At 40.2% G+C, this 18,353-nt stretch overlaps 1 protein-coding gene across 1 annotated transcript in view; it reads left to right on the top strand.

Annotated features, from left to right (window-relative positions):
* CENPC (centromere protein C) overlaps positions 1 to 18,353 on the top strand; it is a 64,465-nt gene that overhangs the window by 40,261 nt on the left and 5,851 nt on the right. Inside the window, exons 13-20 of the mRNA XM_063458736.1 lie at positions 2,311 to 3,016; positions 3,268 to 3,350; positions 4,413 to 4,457; positions 6,632 to 6,736; positions 8,320 to 8,406; positions 9,649 to 9,744; positions 17,045 to 17,128; positions 17,221 to 17,375. Of these exons, the coding sequence (XP_063314806.1) occupies positions 2,311 to 3,016; positions 3,268 to 3,350; positions 4,413 to 4,457; positions 6,632 to 6,736; positions 8,320 to 8,406; positions 9,649 to 9,744; positions 17,045 to 17,128; positions 17,221 to 17,375 (1,361 nt within the window). The remainder of the gene's footprint in view (positions 1 to 2,310; positions 3,017 to 3,267; positions 3,351 to 4,412; positions 4,458 to 6,631; positions 6,737 to 8,319; positions 8,407 to 9,648; positions 9,745 to 17,044; positions 17,129 to 17,220; positions 17,376 to 18,353) is intronic.

Here is an 18,353-nt window from a genome sequence, read left to right as displayed (position 1 = left end):
ACCCTCTGTTGCCTGTCACTCAGCCACTGCCTTACCCATTCAACAATATTGGAATCCAAACTCAAAGATTGTAGTTTGTTGATAAGCCTTCTATGTGCAACAGTGTCAAAAGCCTTACTGAAATCGAGGTAAGCAATGTCTACTGCACCACCCTGATCTATAATTTTAGTTACCCAATCAAAAAAATCAATAAGATTAGTTTGGCATGATCTCCCTGAAGTAAACCCATGTTGTCTCTGGTCTTGAAATCCATGTGTTTTTAGATGTTCAACAATCCTATCCTTTAACATGGTTTCCATCACTTTCCCCACTACTGAAGTAAGGCTTACTGGCCTATAGTTGCCCGACTCCTCCCTATTACCTTTCTTGTGAATGGGCACAACATCCGCTAACTTCCAATCTTCTGGGACTACTCCTGTTAACAATGATTGGTTAAATACATCTGTTAATGGTTTTGCTAGTACACCACTAAGCTCTTTTAATAGCTTTGGGTGTATTCCATCAGGTCCCATTGACTTATTTGTCTTTACTTTTGACAGTTGAAATAGAACCTTAACAACTTTAGCTTAATGAAGTAGTTTTTGTGTGTAGTTCAAGCTTCTCAGGTTTCACTGCTCAATTCACTGCCATTTTGACGTTAAATCATCTGGCGGGGGAGACCAATCGTGCATGTGCGGCCGCCGGCGGGAGAGAACTAAAGCGCATGCGCGGCAATGTCGCGTGCGCGCATTAGACCTCTCCAGAGGAAATTATTGAAAATGCTTTCCCACGGGGAATTGAGCGACGCTGCAGGTCCTCACACAGTGTGAGGATGTCCAGCGACGCTCTAGCACAGAAAACCTGTGCTAGAAACCAGGAAGTGCCCTCTACTGGCTGTCTACTAGACAGCCAGTAGAGGAGGCGTTAACCCTGCAATGTAATTATCACAGTTTATGAAAACTGCAATATTTACAGCTGCAGGGTTAAGGGTAGTGGGAGTTGGCACCCGGACCACTCCAATAGACAGAAGTGGTCTGGGTGCCTGGAGTGTCCTTTAACATAGCAGGGGATAAGAAAATCTAAATTTAAACAGAACTTGCAATAAAAGAAGGATACACTTTAGATGACTCTTTACAGGAAGTGTTTAGGAAAGCTGTGCAAGTCACATGCAGGGAGGTGTGACTAGTGTTCATAAACAAAGTGATTTAACTCCTAAATGGCAGAGAATTGAGCAGTGAAACTGCAGGGACATGATCTATACACCAAAACTGTTTCATTAAGCTAAAGTGTCCCTTTAAGGGCTGGCTAATGGTAATTCCGTGCATATTTCACTAACTTCTGTAACTCTGCAGCAACCAGATCCTGTTCAGCAAGTATGAAAGGAGGCTTGGTCCCCAACAGCACCTGGTCGTTAATTGCAAAACTAGCTTTGTGTACCATTAATTAAATTTCAGTATAATAAATACAAATAGAAAATCTAAAAAGAAATGGCAAACACTTTTCATTAGCTCTTGTAAGGGTTGTTGTTGCACTGGAAAAATCTTGTTGACAGCAGTTGCTGGAAGCCTGGATAGGCTCACTGGAAAAGTTTGGGTGTAGTGTCCTGTCCCAGGTTCCTTAACCATGCAAAGGTAATTATTGCAGTTTTTAATAAACTACAGTAATATTAAACTTACCTTTGAGGGTTAACTCCACCTCTAGTGGTTGTCTACCAGACAGCCACTAGAGGAACTTCCGGGTTGTGTTGCCTAACTGGTGCTGCATGTCCTCACGCTATACATGAGGACTTAAAGCACCATGTAAAATACCTTAGGAAAGCATTAAACAGGCTTTTCTTCAGGGGAAGTTCTAATGTGAAAAATGCCATTGCCCTGCATGCGCATTAGGACAACGGTGCTGGAATCAGGTAAGGTTAAAAAAAAAAAAAAAAAGTCTGCACCACGAGCGGCTCAACGGAGGGTGGCACTCTAGGGAAAAATAGTGCCAGGAAAATAACTTCATTTTCCTGGCTTTATAGGTTCACTTTAAGACACACTGAGAATGGCTGCATTTATGAATAGAGATGTATTTACTGACTTTTATTGATTGAACTTCATTTCTGTTCTTTATTTATGAAACTGCTGATGAATGCTATTTAGTTTATTATTAAAGTGAGCCACTATTGGCATTTTTTCTTAAATTTTTAACAGTTCCTGTAACAAATATTTTGACATTATGCTTAATTAAATTATCACATGCAAGTTAAGTAATGAGCAAATTCTAATCGCTTTACTAAAACGAGAGATTCATAAAAAATGTTGTACTGTACAATATATTTGTTTGCTCGTCTAGGTGGACATCCTGAGAATGAGTCGCATTCTGCAAGTAAGGAAGCAGTAAAGAAAAAGTCAAGAAAGGAGAAACAAAGATTCACAAGTCCGGTTCTCTGTGAAAATAATTACCCCAGTGACTCCCGCACCAGTGTGGAAGCCGTTGAAAACTTATCACCAAAATTATCATTAAGAAAACGAAAAGTTTCTGATAACAATGTCCAAAATAATGAGGCACATGCGGTGCCCAAAAAGAGGCCAAAATCAATACTTAAAGCCAATTCCAAAATAAAAGAATCAAAAGATATTGAAGAAAACCATAGTGAAATAGAAGATGTTCTCAGTGTCGGTGAGGAGTGTATAATTAACAGAAAGAAAAGATCTCATGTGTCAACATTACACAGATCAATTATGACTGGAGAGCAACACCAATCTGTTAAAAATATTAGGAAGTCATTGGCTGCATTTGGGGTTGCATACGGGAAAAGTCCACATGCAAATAAGACTGTACAAAATGCACTTAATGAGAGTGACACAGAGTCTGCAAATTGTCCACGTGAAGCCTTTCTTAACACTCCAACAAAAAATAGAAATTTGGTATCCTCCTTAAGAACCCCTGTGCCACATTCTGAACATTTGTTGGACGATTCTCTTCCCAAGTCTATATGTCAAGAATCCTTAAGTAATGAAAACGAGGATTCTCAAACAGAGAACAGTTCCACAGCAAAGTAAGTAGTTTAGGTGTATGATTGCCAGTTTTCACATTTGTTCTTGCCTGCCAAAGTTTTATTTAGTAATTAATTTGTTTCCTATCCAATAATAATTGATGACAATGTCTATGTTTGTGTTGGTTGTTCCACAAGTGATGGCATAAATGCATATATTTCAGTAGAAATTGTTAATTAGTTTTGGAACATAACTGTTAAGTGACTTTTTTGATCATGTGTATTTATACTGAAATCGATTTTATTCATCTTAGTGAGAGCCCTGCCATTAAACGAACTGTAGAATTCGAAAGTTCAAAGAAGAAGCAAATTAGTCCAGACCACTCAGACGATCCAGGTAACTTAAATTGAATGCATCTAACAGGGGCACTGTCGGACCATAACCAATTCATTGAGAGAAAGGAAGTCCACCAACACGAGTTCCAAAACTAATATCTGTAATTATTATCAATGAAAAACACGACTCTTTTTTTTTTTTTTTTTACCTGCAAATAGTTTGTCATTACTTGCTTTGCGGTATTTCTTTCCAGCTCACCATTGTATCTTAATGAAATAATGCAATAAAAGTATGTACTTGGCCACAGCACTCTGCTAGCAAGCCTTTTCTCCCCATTGCACATGTACATTAAGTGCCACTCAGATGTTTCTTTGTAGGGAAACATTGCCTTCTGCTTTGAATGAGTGTTCAATGCGCTGTAGAGAATGTTATAAAATTGATGATTTTTGTTGAAACCGATACTTTCGTAAAATCAGTTGGAGGTAACCTTTAGTTAATCTGAAACGATTTACAGGAATGTTTCTTCAAACGATTTGGTCATATCTATTGCGTTTATGTAGCTGTGTCTGTATAACTTAAAGTCAGCGCCCAAAATTTACCCTTCCCTCCTCGTCATAGATCTGTGGAAATCAAGCCCAGACAAGTATATAATTTATTCTATCCCCCCTCGCCCTTAATGAAGATGATTACCCAATAAAAGACAGTCTTGGACTGCATTTTGTGCAATTTACCACTGCACACCTATCTCATCCGTGTACAATACAGTGTGCGTTCCAGGGAACTTAAAAGACAACAGTTTTTATATTGTCTCACTTTCTAAAAGTTTATCACATGTAATGAAATTAAATGATATTTTTAAAAATGATTTATATTAATTTTTTTTGGATAAAATTTTACTTTATCTGGCTGAGCAGCTATGTTGGTTCACACTCTACTGTTATCTGACACCTAACTTGCCTACTGCTGCATTTCACATAGAGCAATCACAGCCAGAGTAGATGTGTGTAGAATTTGTTTGGGAATTTAAAATACACTTTTTAAGGGTTTTGTGTTTGATTACACAGTCTGTCAGACAAACCAGTTATACAAACCTTTACTTTTGTCTTTTATCTGATCACATAGAATCTACGAATGAAGATGTAGAGCATAATGTAAACCAGAAGATTGGTGAGCAACTTTATTATTTGTCAGTATTTAACTTGTGATACATTTGCGGTTAGAGATACAACTGCATGTTTTACTATTGCCACATGTAGTGGATGCAGTGTGTTTAGACAGGGGAGCTGTGTGTGTTAGTCTGGTGGATGCGGTGTGTATTTGTGTAGTGTGTATATAATAAATGCAGGGTGTGTTTGCATCCACTATATACACACACACACACTACACAGTGTGTGTAGTGTGCGTATAGTGTATGCACTGTGTGTGCGTATAGGGAATGCAGTTTGTGTAGTGTGTGTATAGTGAATGCAGTGGGTTTGTGTAGTGTGTGTGTGTGTGTGTATATAATGAATGCAGTGTGTGTGTCGGTTTCTGAAGGGTTGTAATTTGTGTAAATGGGGGGGGGGGGAGGGGGGCGACATTTTTTATTAAAATTTTTAATATTTGTTTTATTTTATTTTTTTTGTCCCCCCTCCCTGCCTGTTGCCTGGCCAGGGTGGGGGGATATGACAGTCCCTTGTGGTCCAGTGGCATGTACTGAGCAGTGGGGGCCAGCAGCAAGCGCTTACTTACCTTCCCAGCAGCTCCCTTGTGTAAATCTCCCTTGTGTAAATCTCTTGCGTGCTGCGTGGAGCGTTGCCACGGTAACCCGTGGCAACGCTCTGACGGCCGTGGAACTCGCGAGATTTACACAGAGGAGCTGACGGGAGCTGCTGGGAGGTAAGCGCTTGCTGCGGGCCCCCCGCAGACTACCGGGGTCTTAACAAGTATGTATTATCGGCAATATTGGTATCTCTATTTGCCGATACCGATATTGTCGAAAATACTGAATATCGGCCGATAATATTGGTAAAACCGATAATCGGTCGATCCCTAGATTACACTGTGATTGATGCTGGGCAGCTGGCAATGCCAGTCAATAGTTTAAACGGACCGAGGACAAGCCTTGGGACCCTGTCTGGGTCTATTCAGACCCTAGAGGTCTTCCTGAAGCAGCCTGTAGCCCAGAAACACTGAGGCTGAGCTCAATCGCTCAGCTGTGGTGAAATCAATGTATTTAAAGGTGTATAAGCAGCTATGACATCCTGTGTTGCATGAAGCTCATCAATCAGTCTGGGGTCACTAAAAATGGTCCCATATGACAGAGGGGAACCCCAGGTATCCATTGATACCAGAGTCCTGTGAATAGGGATTTATCTTGCTCTCACCTTGATCGCTTTAAAGAGCTATATGCATTGTTGACTTCGAGTACTGCATGCAGTTCATCAAAAAAGACTGGAGACAAAATTTTGAGTTATTATTTCCAGTGAGTATCCTGTTACATTTTGCCTAAAGAGGACCTGGATCGGTTTGGACTGTTCTGGAATTATCAAGAGTTTCTCTGTATCCTGTTGTGGCCTTGCAACCTGCATGATACCGCAAAAAGCCATGTACCTTCTTCCTCCCCCTTTTCTTTTTCTGGGCTAGTGGGGGTTATACTGGTCCCCGCTGAAGTGGTACACTACTAATCCGGACGGCGACTCTGATTGTTCTGCACCATCTTATCTCTGAGGCCTTACAGCAACCGCCAACACCCATGGTTGGTTGTCACTGGCTATTTTCTCTGAATATGAACACAATTAAAAATATACCTGTAATTACATAATAAATTAATTTCATCTTTATGCTTAGAGTCCATGAAGCCTCTCTGATTCTTTTTTTATTTTATTTTTTTAGGGTGCTAGTGTGAATTGTTAATGTGTAAAATTGACTTTCTTATCTGATTCACATTCTTCTTCTTCTATGTGGCTATTGATTGACTTCTGAAAACAGAGGAAGAGTGCATATGATATAAAATTGTAAGCTCTTGCATAGTACCTTGCAAGAAGTTGAATCCCACTAGCATAACTCTCTTCTCTTTTTTATCAGTGTGTCTTGCTACATAACCCCTTTTGGTATAATTAAATATTCTCTTTGCATAAATTGGAAAGCACCGTGGATAAAAACATTTAAAAAACAGTCTTGTAAATTGAGTATGGCATCACTGACTGCAATAGTTTCTCAGGTAATTGTTTAATTCTACAGTTTTTAGTCCGATTAGGTCATTGGTGCTTAATAAAAATTGTGTATTTTGTAATTTCCTTTTGCCCTTTTTTGACAGCCTATTTTTCATCTATTTCCTTTAATTTCCCTCATTTGTTTAGTTCTACCTTCACATACTCCCAATGTACGCCGCTCAAGAAGAACAAAAGTTAAGCCTTTGCAATACTGGAGAGGGGAACGTGCAAATTATCTGCCTCGGAAATCAGGTGAGATATTCCCTTTATATATTTATAATATATAATAGCATTTACATGTAACATCTAGAATTTTTATTTTTTAAAACAATCTCTTGATAGGTGTGTGTGTGTGTGTGTGTGTGTGTGTGTGTGTATATATATATTAAATTTTTTTATTATTGATGGCACCTTGTTAGAGAAAAGGACGGAAAGAATGTATCACAATTTGTGACACAAAATAAATCTATGGAAGATACTTCAAGATCTTCCACAGAGGTCGTTGTGCATGCCATAGTCATCAATTGCACAATGTGAAGTTTTGTCTATTGGACTTTTTGACTTAAAAGAACAACAACTTTACTTCACTGGCACTTGCTTGCATCTCCTGTTTTTTTTTTTTTTTTTTAATGTCTGATGCATATGTAGATTTATATACCGTATTTTTCGCTCCGTACGACGCACTTTTTTCCCCCTCAAAAGTGAGGGGAAATGTTTGTGCGTCTTATGGAGCGAATGTGAAGCTTTACTTACCTGTCTTGTAGCGTGGGCCAGCAGCACAGCGCGCACCACGGTACAGGAACTTCAATTTCAGGTTCCGGTTTCCAGCGGGACTGAAAGGAAGTGCGCACTCAGTGTGTACACTTCCTTTCAGTCCCGCCGGAAACCGGAACCTGAAATTGAAGTTCCTGTACCGCGGTGCGCGCTGTAAAGCCGGCCCACGCTACAAGACAGGGAAGTAATTATGGGACGGGGAGAGGGGGTGGACAAGGGGAGGGCAGAGGGAACACTATGGGAGGAGGGGGGGGAACACTGTGGGAGGAGGGGAGGGGAGGGGGGAACACTATGGGATGAGAACACTATTGGACAAGGGGAGGAGGGGGTTAAAGAACACTTGGACAAGGGGATGGGGGTTAAAGAACACTATGGGACAGGGGAGGAGGGGTTAAAAATCACTATGGGACAGAGGAAGGGGGGGTTAGAAATCACTATGGGATAGGGGAGGGGGGTTAAAGATCATTATGGGACAGGACAGGGGAGTGGGTGGTAAGGAACACTATTGGACAGGGAAGAAAAAAAAATATTCTGAACAAACGTTCCCATAGTAAAAAACACTATGGGATAGTTTGTTCAAAACTTTTTTTTTTCTGGGTTTCCTCCTCTAAAAACTAGGTGTGTCTTATGGAGCGAAAAATACGGTAATAAGTGCACCCTAGTTTTGTGGCCAGGGTGTGAGTTAGAAGTTTGCAGAGTAATCTTGGTGGAATTTGTGTCTTTGTTTCTTTGTTTCCTTTTGTTCTTCTTCAATGAAAGTCTTGAAGGAGGGGTAAAGGTTTGACAAACTGGAAGCACAATGAGAATTTCTGAAGGTAATTTTCTTTGTGCCTATTCACTGCTGTGCACTGCATAATAGATAATAATGTGGAGAAACTGCATTATCGGAGCACCAAATATAGGATGAACTGTATTCATTGAATGGAGTACTATGTAGACATAGTCCAGACAATGTCCGGAATGTTGTGCTTTACGTTATAGCAGCTGGTTTTATGTAATCCTGCTTGTTTAATTTTATTATATATATATTTTTTATTTAACAAAATGTAATTCTATAATAGGTGGCTTTGTGATTGATGGCATCATACCAGCTCAAGACAATGAAGATAGCAAAAAACCTGCTAATAAAAAACAAAATAAGAACAAAGGTAAAGTAGGTATATAGAATTTATTTATTTTAACTAAACATGAAAAGGGCACTCTACGACTCTGCAATAAAATGTCTTTCTTAGGTGTTAAACTCCAGCCAAAAAACAAAAAAAAAAACATAAAGATAGAGCGCACTCACAGGACTTGTTCATAAATATGCTGCTGCTTTTTTATAATGTAAAATAAAATACAATCAAAGATCAACCAAAGTGAGCAGCCAACATCTGGCATATACAAATTTAAATTTAAAGATCCAAATCACAGAGGGGCACAGCATAATATAACCAGAAATCAACAAAATAGCATAATAGGGCATCAGTGTTTTCAATGTTTTGCAATCTGTTATAACATCTAAGTGTGCTGAGTCACTACAAACCATTGCTACATCATGTAGAACAGTGAGAATTATTTCTGTACTCCCACTGTAGTTAGCACGGGATGTATCGAGGGAGGATCAGGCCGTTATATAATCATAACTCGCGAATATCGTCCGATGTATCTTCCAATATAAAAAGAGAAATACTTTAAACAAAATTTTTTTTTAGAAATTAGATTGACTTATACAAATCTCCGCATCGAGTCCTCAATATTGTGCTCAAAAACAAGTTTATCAAAAAGCACAGACATTCTAATGTTTTGACAAAAACATGACAAAGGGCTAATACAATTAAATTCCTTTGGGGGTACTGTCTAGTGTATAGATCCAAAATGCTTCCCTGCACAGGAGTTCATTGTCCCCATCACCCCTTCTGTGGTGAATGGGATTATGGAATTCCCCATAAACCACAGTGATGCAAGCAGCTGATCTGCCCTCAAATAATGTCTCACCACCGGTGGTGTCTTAGCATAGAAGGTTACATAATGGATTGACGATATGATTGCAGAATCTCTCCCTTAAAATCATGCTTAGTCATGCCAATGTAGGCAAGTACATGTGGGCACATAATCTTATTAATTACATTTTCTGTCTGACTTGAGATGCAGTGTTTCATTTGTTACTGTTTGCCCAGAGTGGTGACTGTCGAAAACTTTGACCAGGTTTATGTAACTACATGTTGTGCATCCCAGGTACCTATAGCAGCCAAAATTGGTCTGAGAGGATCCAGAACCCTGAATATTAAATTAATCATTATGAACAAGTCTATCCCTACATTTAAAGCAGCTGATTTTATGAAACCATGCTTGTTTAGTTTTATTTTACATACTTTTTTTTTATTTAACAAAATTTAATTCTATAATAGGTGGCTTGATGATTGATGGCATCAAACCAGCTCAAGATAAAGAAAAGAGAAAACAAACTGCTAATAAAAAGCAAAATAAGAACAAAGGTGAAGAAGGTATGCAGAATTTCTTTTTTTTTTTTTTCTTCCCTTAACTTTTATTTAACTTTCCAAAGTGAATTATTATGCCAATATATGTTCTCAATGCAAGTAATATTAATCTGTAGGTGTACAGTGTAATTTAAAAATAAATACAAATGTAAAAAAAAATGTTTGTGAATGTCAAGCACAGTCTCAGCCACAGGAAAGTTGTCATGGCATAGATACAGCATCAAGATTGTACATTAAGCATTAACATTCACTTTTTTGCAGTTAACAATAAAACAGAAGTATAACAAAACACAAATAAAATATATCAAGTGCAATATATCTATGGACAATTTTCAGCCAGTTTAGGTGTAGCGAAGTTCGGCAGGACCTCAATGAAAAAAATAAAAAAATCTTGATTATCAAAGCAACATATGCATTCAACCTTGGTCATTTGGTCACTTAAACAATTATATTTAATTAGAAAAGCAATAATAAGGAAAGGGGTATCTCTGCAGCTCTTGAACAGTGAATTTAATGTGTCAAGCCATTATGATAAGAAGGAATACCCTGGAAATATTATGGCCAAATACAGTGACATCCAAAGGGTTAGTGACAATTCCCTGTGCTGGGAAATGGGTTAGGTACTCAGTATTGAGATGCGGCCCATAGACTTTTGGCCAGACCCGGCTTAGCTCTAGTACAAAATCAATGTAGGTTTAACCTAAAAAAAGTTTTTGAAGTTTGAGAACTATATACAAGCACCGCACCATTGAACCCCTTACTGCCCCAAAAGAACAACAAACCGAGTTATAGTAGAGTAGCATTGGATAGAGTACCCAAAGGATCCCACCCTGCCACCATCTCAGCCGAGGACCAAGCCATGTATTTCAGCATAGCTCTTATTTTTGATTGAAAGGAGGTATCCAGGGTGGTAATATACCACTTCCATGTGATGAATTTTTTTTACCAAGATTTCCTTGTTGTTTAAGTTATAAAGCCAATCCATTTTAAAAAGGAATTTGAGGTGTTTTTTTTTTTTTTTTGATAAATTGAGTGGTGAAGTACCCGGTTGGTTCCAGACTTTTATGAGGCACGGGGTTGCAAGGAATGGGTCCTAACAAAAGGAAACTGTGATTTAGTGGCAAAGGCGTCATTGTTGTTCGTTAAGTATTGGGCAACCTCCCTCCAGAAGCTCTTAATCAGGGGGCACTCCCATAAACAGTGATACAGGTCCGCATTGGTATGGGTGCATTTGAAACAGGTGGAGTCTTTCCTTGCCATCAGATGAAGTCTATGCAGGGTAAAATGAGTAGTGTGTGGTTATCATGAACATGTCTCGATAAGAAACCATGGGGAGCAGTTGACTCTGTGTGTAATGTGCGTTTAGGATGTCTTCAAGTGCAATGTCAGGGAAGTGGAGTGGGTCTTCCACTTCACCAGACCTGTTCGTAGTGTGTTCCAGTCAGGTGTGTATTGCAAAAGGGCATAAAGGGTAGACATGGAGTAGTAAAATGCAGTTTTATTGGTGCATCACAGATAATCCAGAGAATTACTCCAATCTGAAACCACGAGGCGCCGACTTATATTGCAATAGTAGTTTCGTACTTGAAACTATGCGAACCAGGGTATGGGAAGGCACGGGAAGCGTTCTCTTTGGCAACCTTCGGTAAGACATTTTTGCGTGTCAAAATCTACGAAGGAACTCAATAGCACGATACCATGCCTTGACCATGTAGGGAATGGGTATGTTTTGGATCCACTCTGGAACTCAAGATTCCAGAGCAAGGGTAAATTTAGAGAAGATTGTGGGCTCGCCACTAATTTGGCGCGAGACAGTTTCCAAGCCTTAATAAGGATGGCCACTAGTGGGTTGGAAAGAATGTTGTCTGGGAGTAGATTATGTGGTTTGTTTAGGAGGGCCGGAAGGGAATCCGGCAGCGCCAGAAAGGAGTCCAAGGCCAGGTCTAAGTATCTAGATTGCGATCCAGTCAAGCGCATGCCGGAGCTGAGCGCTCAAACTATACTCTTTGGCATTAGGAAGATCAAGTCCTCCAGTGGACTTGGTGTGATAAAGTTTAGTTAAGCTCAGCCTGGCCCCTGCCCCTGCCAAAGAAAGTGCCTCAGCTTTTTGTTCAAAAGACATTCATCTTTTTTGGAGAGTAAGACTGGGAGCACCTGAAGCAGATACAGCAGCTTTGGGAAACAAATCGATTTATAGAGATTGGCTCGTCCTATTTATGATAGTTGTAGTTTGTGCTAATGTTCCAATTCAGTAAAATAGAGGAGAGGATAGGTGGAATATTCAGTTTATTTAAAAGGGCAATGTTTCTTGGGATCTTAATTCCCAAATATTGTAGGGCTGTTGGTTGCCACTTCAGTGGCACATTCCCAGACAGCTAAGGGGGTGGTCCCCTTCCAATATGTACCACACTGGATTTAGTCCAGTTAACTTTAAGTCCCAGCATGGCATAAAACTTCTCAAGTAGGTCAAGAATGGGTGGTATGGAAAAGGGATAAATCCTTATTAGGTTTTATAATTAGTGTTTATTAGAGATATTTAATGTAAATGAGGGCACAGAGTAGGTGGTTTACTATGTTTGGGAAGAGTTGTAATCATTTGGAAAGACTCCTATATTCACATCTGCATTAAAACTCTGTAAAACAATATCTAAGCAAAATGTTAGAATTTATAATTTAAGTTTTATAATGATATGCCGTAAGGCCATCTGGTGAAGGAGAATTGTGAAGTTTAGTAGATGTAATTGCTTTGAGTACCTCATCAGCTGAGATTGAAATTACTATAGACTTCATCACACCTGCAGGCAGTGATGGCAAATCTACTGAATCATTATTTTTTTTTAAATAATTCATGAACCCCTCAGGATTAGGTTGAATTGTTTTTCAAAAATTATATAGGTTATAGAAATTTCCATAAAGGGTAACAATTGGATCACCGATGGTCTGAGGGCTTTCATTTTTTTTGTTGCTTTTATCTTGTTAACAAATAGGTATGGCACTCGAGGACAATTTTTCCTTAGCTTACTTGCAAGTAGTGTTTCACCCTTATTACATGTTATAGTAGAAATCAGACTTTAAGTTCATCACTCAAAATGCTGTCTTTTCCAGTTGAAGTTTATCTAGATCTTCCCTTATAACCCCTATCCTGGTTCAAATTGCCTCTGTGGAATGCTGTCTGTCTTTAGTTTGCATCAAAGAATTCTGCTTGCAGCTTTATATATGTGGTTTGTGTATGTGTCTAAGTGTTAATCTTTTTCAGTACCTCAAAAATGTAATCACTTTGATTTTTTTTTTCTATGTAAAAATGCCATGGTTCCTGTCTCCTCCTCTCTCCTTATACTAACATATGTTTCTCTGGTGTTAGGTGACCCATTGTTGCTTTTTTATGTCATGATATGCCTCATTTTGTGGGAAATTAAATGAGGCATACCATGACATGACCTAAAGCAGCAATGGGACACCTATCACACTCTACAAAGTATTTAATTTTTTTTCCTGTAGGAATTTTGGCCCAATCATGTAGAAGTGCATTTGTGAGTTCAAGCATTGATGTTGGACGTGAAGTGATTGGCTTGCAATATCAGTTGCAGTTCCTCCTAAAAATGTTCGATGGGGTTGAGGTCAGAGTTCTGTGCGGGCCCCCCTTGCTGTGACTCTATAGTCTGCATGAAAAAAGATGGTTTTAATTTTTAATCCGATGTTAACATACTTTCGAAGTTTTTATCTCTGGCTCTATAAATTTAAGTTTACTCACACACTGGAGTCACCTGCAGGGTCTAGAAGGCTATTAATAGAGCCAGAGATAAGAAAATTATATATTAAACATGCAATAAATTAAGTTTAAACATTAGATATCTCTCTCTACAGAAAGTGTTTATGAAAGCTGTACAAGTCACTTGCAGGTGTGACTAAGGCTGCATAAACAAAGTTATTAAACTCCCAAATTGGAGAGAATTGAGTAGTGAGACGTGAGGGGCATGATCTATACACTAAATCATTAAGCTAAAGTTATTTTGCTGCCAATAGTGTCCCTTTAAGTTAAAAACTTTTTTTGGTCAATATTTATGTTCTGTTATGGGCACAATATGCAAAAAAGTAAGCACTCAATCTTGGTTTCCTGTATATCTATGTTAAAAGCTATGAGCTCTGCACCTTACATTCCATATCGAGAAGCATACATAGTAGATAATTTGTAATGTACCAAGCTGTTTTTGGACTAAATTGTGATGTAGTTTTCTAAATCTTTAAACCATCACATGGGAAAATACTGGTGGTTTGCAAGGTTTTATTCACTGGTTTAAATTCAAGAGAAGTAACGACTCTCTGATAAACTTAATGACTCTGTATATCCTATTTTGTAAAATTATAGCTTTGTAATAGATGCACCTGAAATCCTGGACATATGCGGTTTTCAACAAATCTTTTTTTCTTACCTTTTCTGTACCGAATCCAGTTGTGTAGAATCTACAATATGCAAAACTAAAATTGCTGTAGTTTTTAGTTTCACCACATTTTATGTTTTATTGCCAATAATTGAAGTGTTATATATTGTATCAAAAGAAAAGAATGTAATGCGTGTGGGTGCATGATGACACAGGAAGATATGGTTGGAAAAGCACACTGCAAAATTGGACATTTTGCCTGGCCTCCGAAAAGTAAAACACCGAACCATGTTGGCATTTTGGTTATTTATCAAAATTAAACATAGAATGGATTAGTTACTTTTGTTTGTATTTTGCAATTTATGCTAGAATATAGGTTTTTAAAGGGACACTGTAGTCACCAGAACAACTACAGCTTAATGAATTTGTTCTGGTGAGTAGAATCATTACCTTCAGGCTTTTTGCTGTAAACACTGTCTTTTCAGAGAAAATGCAGTGTTTACATTACAGCCTAGTGATACATTCACTGGCCACTCCTCAGATGGCTGTTAGAGATCCTTCCTAGGTCATGGCTGCCTAAAATGCATCCAAACATTCCCTGTCTCCTCCCTCTGCATGCAGACACTGAACTTTCCTCATTAAGATTCATTGATTGAATTCATCTCTATGAGGAGTTGCTGATTGGCCAGGGCTGTGTTTGAAGTGTGCTGGCTCTGCCCCTGATCTGCCTCCTTGACTTTTAATATTTTGGGGCGGAGTCAAGCTACTGGCGGGGAAAGTCGCTTGGCCGAGGAGCTCCCGTCTAAAATCGCACTATTTTGCCGATATTGGCGACTACCACGGCTCAACGGACCCCCAAAGTGCCCCTAACATACCTGACAACGATGGGCAGAAAAACAAAGAAGCCTAAGCCCGATAAACCCCGTCAGGGTATGAATATCGGGGACATGTGGAGACAGGCCCACGAGGCCGCGAGCGCAACAATGGAGTCCCTGCACGGAGGATGCACAGATGTCGCTGATGAGACCTCCGAGGACGGAGAAGGGGGCCCCATACCAACAGGCTCACCACCACTGCCTGAGAGACCTCGACCGCCTGCATCAGCCCACACACCAGTCACCATGGAGGCTATCACGACACTCATGGCCTCCCACCACGAAAAAATTTCGACGGAGGTGGCCACAGTCAGGTCAGAGCTGCGAGGCCTTTGCACCCGGCTGGGAACGGTAGAAAACACCTCCAGAGAACACGCAAGCCAAATAGCGGAATTGCAAGCGGCAGTTTGCGAGCTGAAAGAGCAAGCAACACTACATGCACAACAACTGGCCACCCAGGAAGATAGGAGACGCCAAAACAACTTAAAGCTAAGAGGGGTCGCGGACTCCATACCAGAGGCGGAACTCCCTCATCTTACCGGCGGCTGCTAACCGCACTCCTGTCTCCTAAAATGGCGAAAACGGTCATGCTAGACGTGATTTTTCGCATCCCAAAGCCGGCTACAGCACCACCAACGGCCACGGGGGATATAATCCTCCGCTTTCAATCAGCAAGAGATAAAAGGGCAGTACTAGATGCCATCAAGGGCCGGTCAACCTACACCTTCGAAGAAATGTCCCTCTCTTTCTATGCAGACCTATCAAGTGGCACTTTGTCCTGGAGAAGGTCCCTCCGGCAGGCCACCTCCCTCCTACGGCAACGACAGATCCGATACCGCTGGGGACCCGGACGAACTCTGTGCATAGAGAGCGCAAATGGCCCTATGCTGACCCGGAACCTACAAGAAGCTACAGTGGCCTTGGAGAAACTAAACCTCCCACTGCCAACCCTGGAAGGTACATCGACACAGAGGGGCCTCCCGAGCCGCAGCCTTGGGGCACACTCGGCCGGTGCGCAGGAATTTGTGCCACGGCAAAGACCGGCGGAACCCTATGCGGTAGCCACCACCTGAAACGGGACGCAGAGGCTACAGACAATTGCCACACTGGTTGTCCATAGACTGTGTAAGGCCACTACACTTCTCACGGACTTAACTACTATAGAACTTTTATCGTTTCTTCATTTCATATGTGATAACCCAACACTGCATTAGGCCACCTGCCAACACAACTTATGGCAGCAATCCGTACCTGCTTATAAATGTCGTAACACTTTAATTCTTCTTACCTTTAACTAAGGCACGCTATCACTAAAATATGTATCACAACACTCTATATAATATAAGAGGCAATGTTGTACGCTCTGCAGAGTCTGTTTGTTCACTTAAAGTAGAATACACACTGTGTTCCACACGATATGTATTACACGACGAATATTACACTGCTGCTCACCTCACTAGCACATACTCCTAGGCACAATGTCCCTATGCCCTTGACAACATAACAGGTAGCGCAGATCGAAGGCTGCTTTATGGCACTTTGACCTACCTACGCGTGTACCTCTTATGCCCAGTTCTCAAGGGGAAAGTGCCTGAACAGCAGTATCAATGCAGGTACAAACGAGCACAGCTTTATTTAAAACATGCCAAAGGGAGGCCACACTAGAATAACTGCTCACCCGAGCAATGTTAACGCTACACGCCAACGAGGAAATGCTCACACCTCTAGACACAATTTTAAGTTATATCGTTATACGTTACTCTACCTATACTTGTTACCTTATCTGATTATCGCACCATTTTATGCTGTATTCAAAAATGTGCATTGTTTAACCTATCCCTACTGTATCTATTGTCGTTGAAATAAGTGTGTGGAGTGCCGCTGGGGTACCACACGCCTACCTGTTCCAACTATGTGCACTACAAAAATAAAGAATTAAAAAAATATATATATATATAGATACTCATTTTGCAGTGCCATATATTAAAAGTATGTTTTAGCATATTTTTTTAATACATTTTTTTTAATGTATAAATGTTATATATTTTTCAGAATACATTTCTAAACCTACAGACATGCAACCCTTAGGACCTACTGTGGTTCTTGATCCAGTTACAGGAACAGAAATAAATATGGGTATGAGCAGTCCCTACTTCTTTAATTTGGTGTTTATGAAACAATTGTGCATCATAAGTAACTTTTTTTTTCTTCTTCTTTCTAAATTCTAGAATGTGTCAAAACAGGTGAAGACTGTCATCACAGTGATTCCCCCCAAAAAATATCTTTTTGCAAGAGCTTTCGCAATCAAATTTTTTCTACAGGAAAATTGATAGTTGGACCATTACAGGAAAAAGGATATCAGTTTGTCTGCCTCCATACAATGGTGAGAGATTTTTCATTGGAATATAGAATTGTCAGACTACTTTGGTGACATGTAATGAACATATTTTGTATGTTTGTTTGCACAATCAAGAAAATAATTATAATGAAAGGGTACCTGATGTTTAAAACTGTACTAGCTGCATTATTATTATTATTATTATTCCGTTTATATAGCGCCAACAGATTCCGTAGCGCTTTACAATATTTTGAGAGGGGGGATGTAGCAATAAATAAGACAATTACAAGAAAACTTACAGGAACAATAGGTTGAAGAGGACCCTGCTCAAATGAGCTTACAGTCTATAGGAGGTGGGGTATTAGAAACATTAGGATAGGAAATATCAAGTAGGAGTGAAGCAGAGCTGGAGGAGAGAGCAAAGCACTATCCCGTAAGGGAGAGATTACTCTGGGAGGCCATACGCTTTCCTGAAGAGATGGGTTTTAAGGCCCTTCTTAAATGATTGAAGACTAGGGGAGAGTCTGATGGCAGTAGGCAAGTTATTCCAAAGGAGAGGAGCCGCCCGTGAGAGGTCCTGCAAGCGCGAGTTGGCCCTACGGATGCGAGCAGCGGTCAGGAGGTGGTCGCGGGCAGAGCGGAGGGTACGAGGAGGGGCATACCTCTGGATCAGTGAAGAGATATAAGAGGGGCTGGAATTGTTCAGTGCTTTAAATGTATGGGTTAGCACTTTGAATTGACTCCTATAGGATACAGGGAGCCAATGTAAGGACTGGCAGAGGGGCGAGGTGTGAGAGGACCGACTGGATAGGAAAATCAGTCTAGCTGCAGCATTCATTACAGACTGTAGCGGGGCAGTACGGCTTTTGGGGAGACCAATCAGGAGAGGGTTACAGTAATCCATGCGGGAAATTACTAGAGCATGGACAAGCTCCTTGGTAGCATCTTGCGTAAGAAAGGGGCGGATGCGGGCTATGTTTTTGAGTTGGAACCTACAGGACTTGGCAACAAACTGGATGTGAG

The sequence above is a fragment of the Pelobates fuscus genome, chromosome 6 (genome assembly GCF_036172605.1).
Source record: "Pelobates fuscus isolate aPelFus1 chromosome 6, aPelFus1.pri, whole genome shotgun sequence".
Classification (NCBI taxonomy): Eukaryota; Metazoa; Chordata; class Amphibia; order Anura; family Pelobatidae; genus Pelobates; species Pelobates fuscus.
The sequence above is the reverse complement of the archived record's forward strand: the minus strand, read 5'-3'. Positions and strand labels throughout refer to the sequence as shown.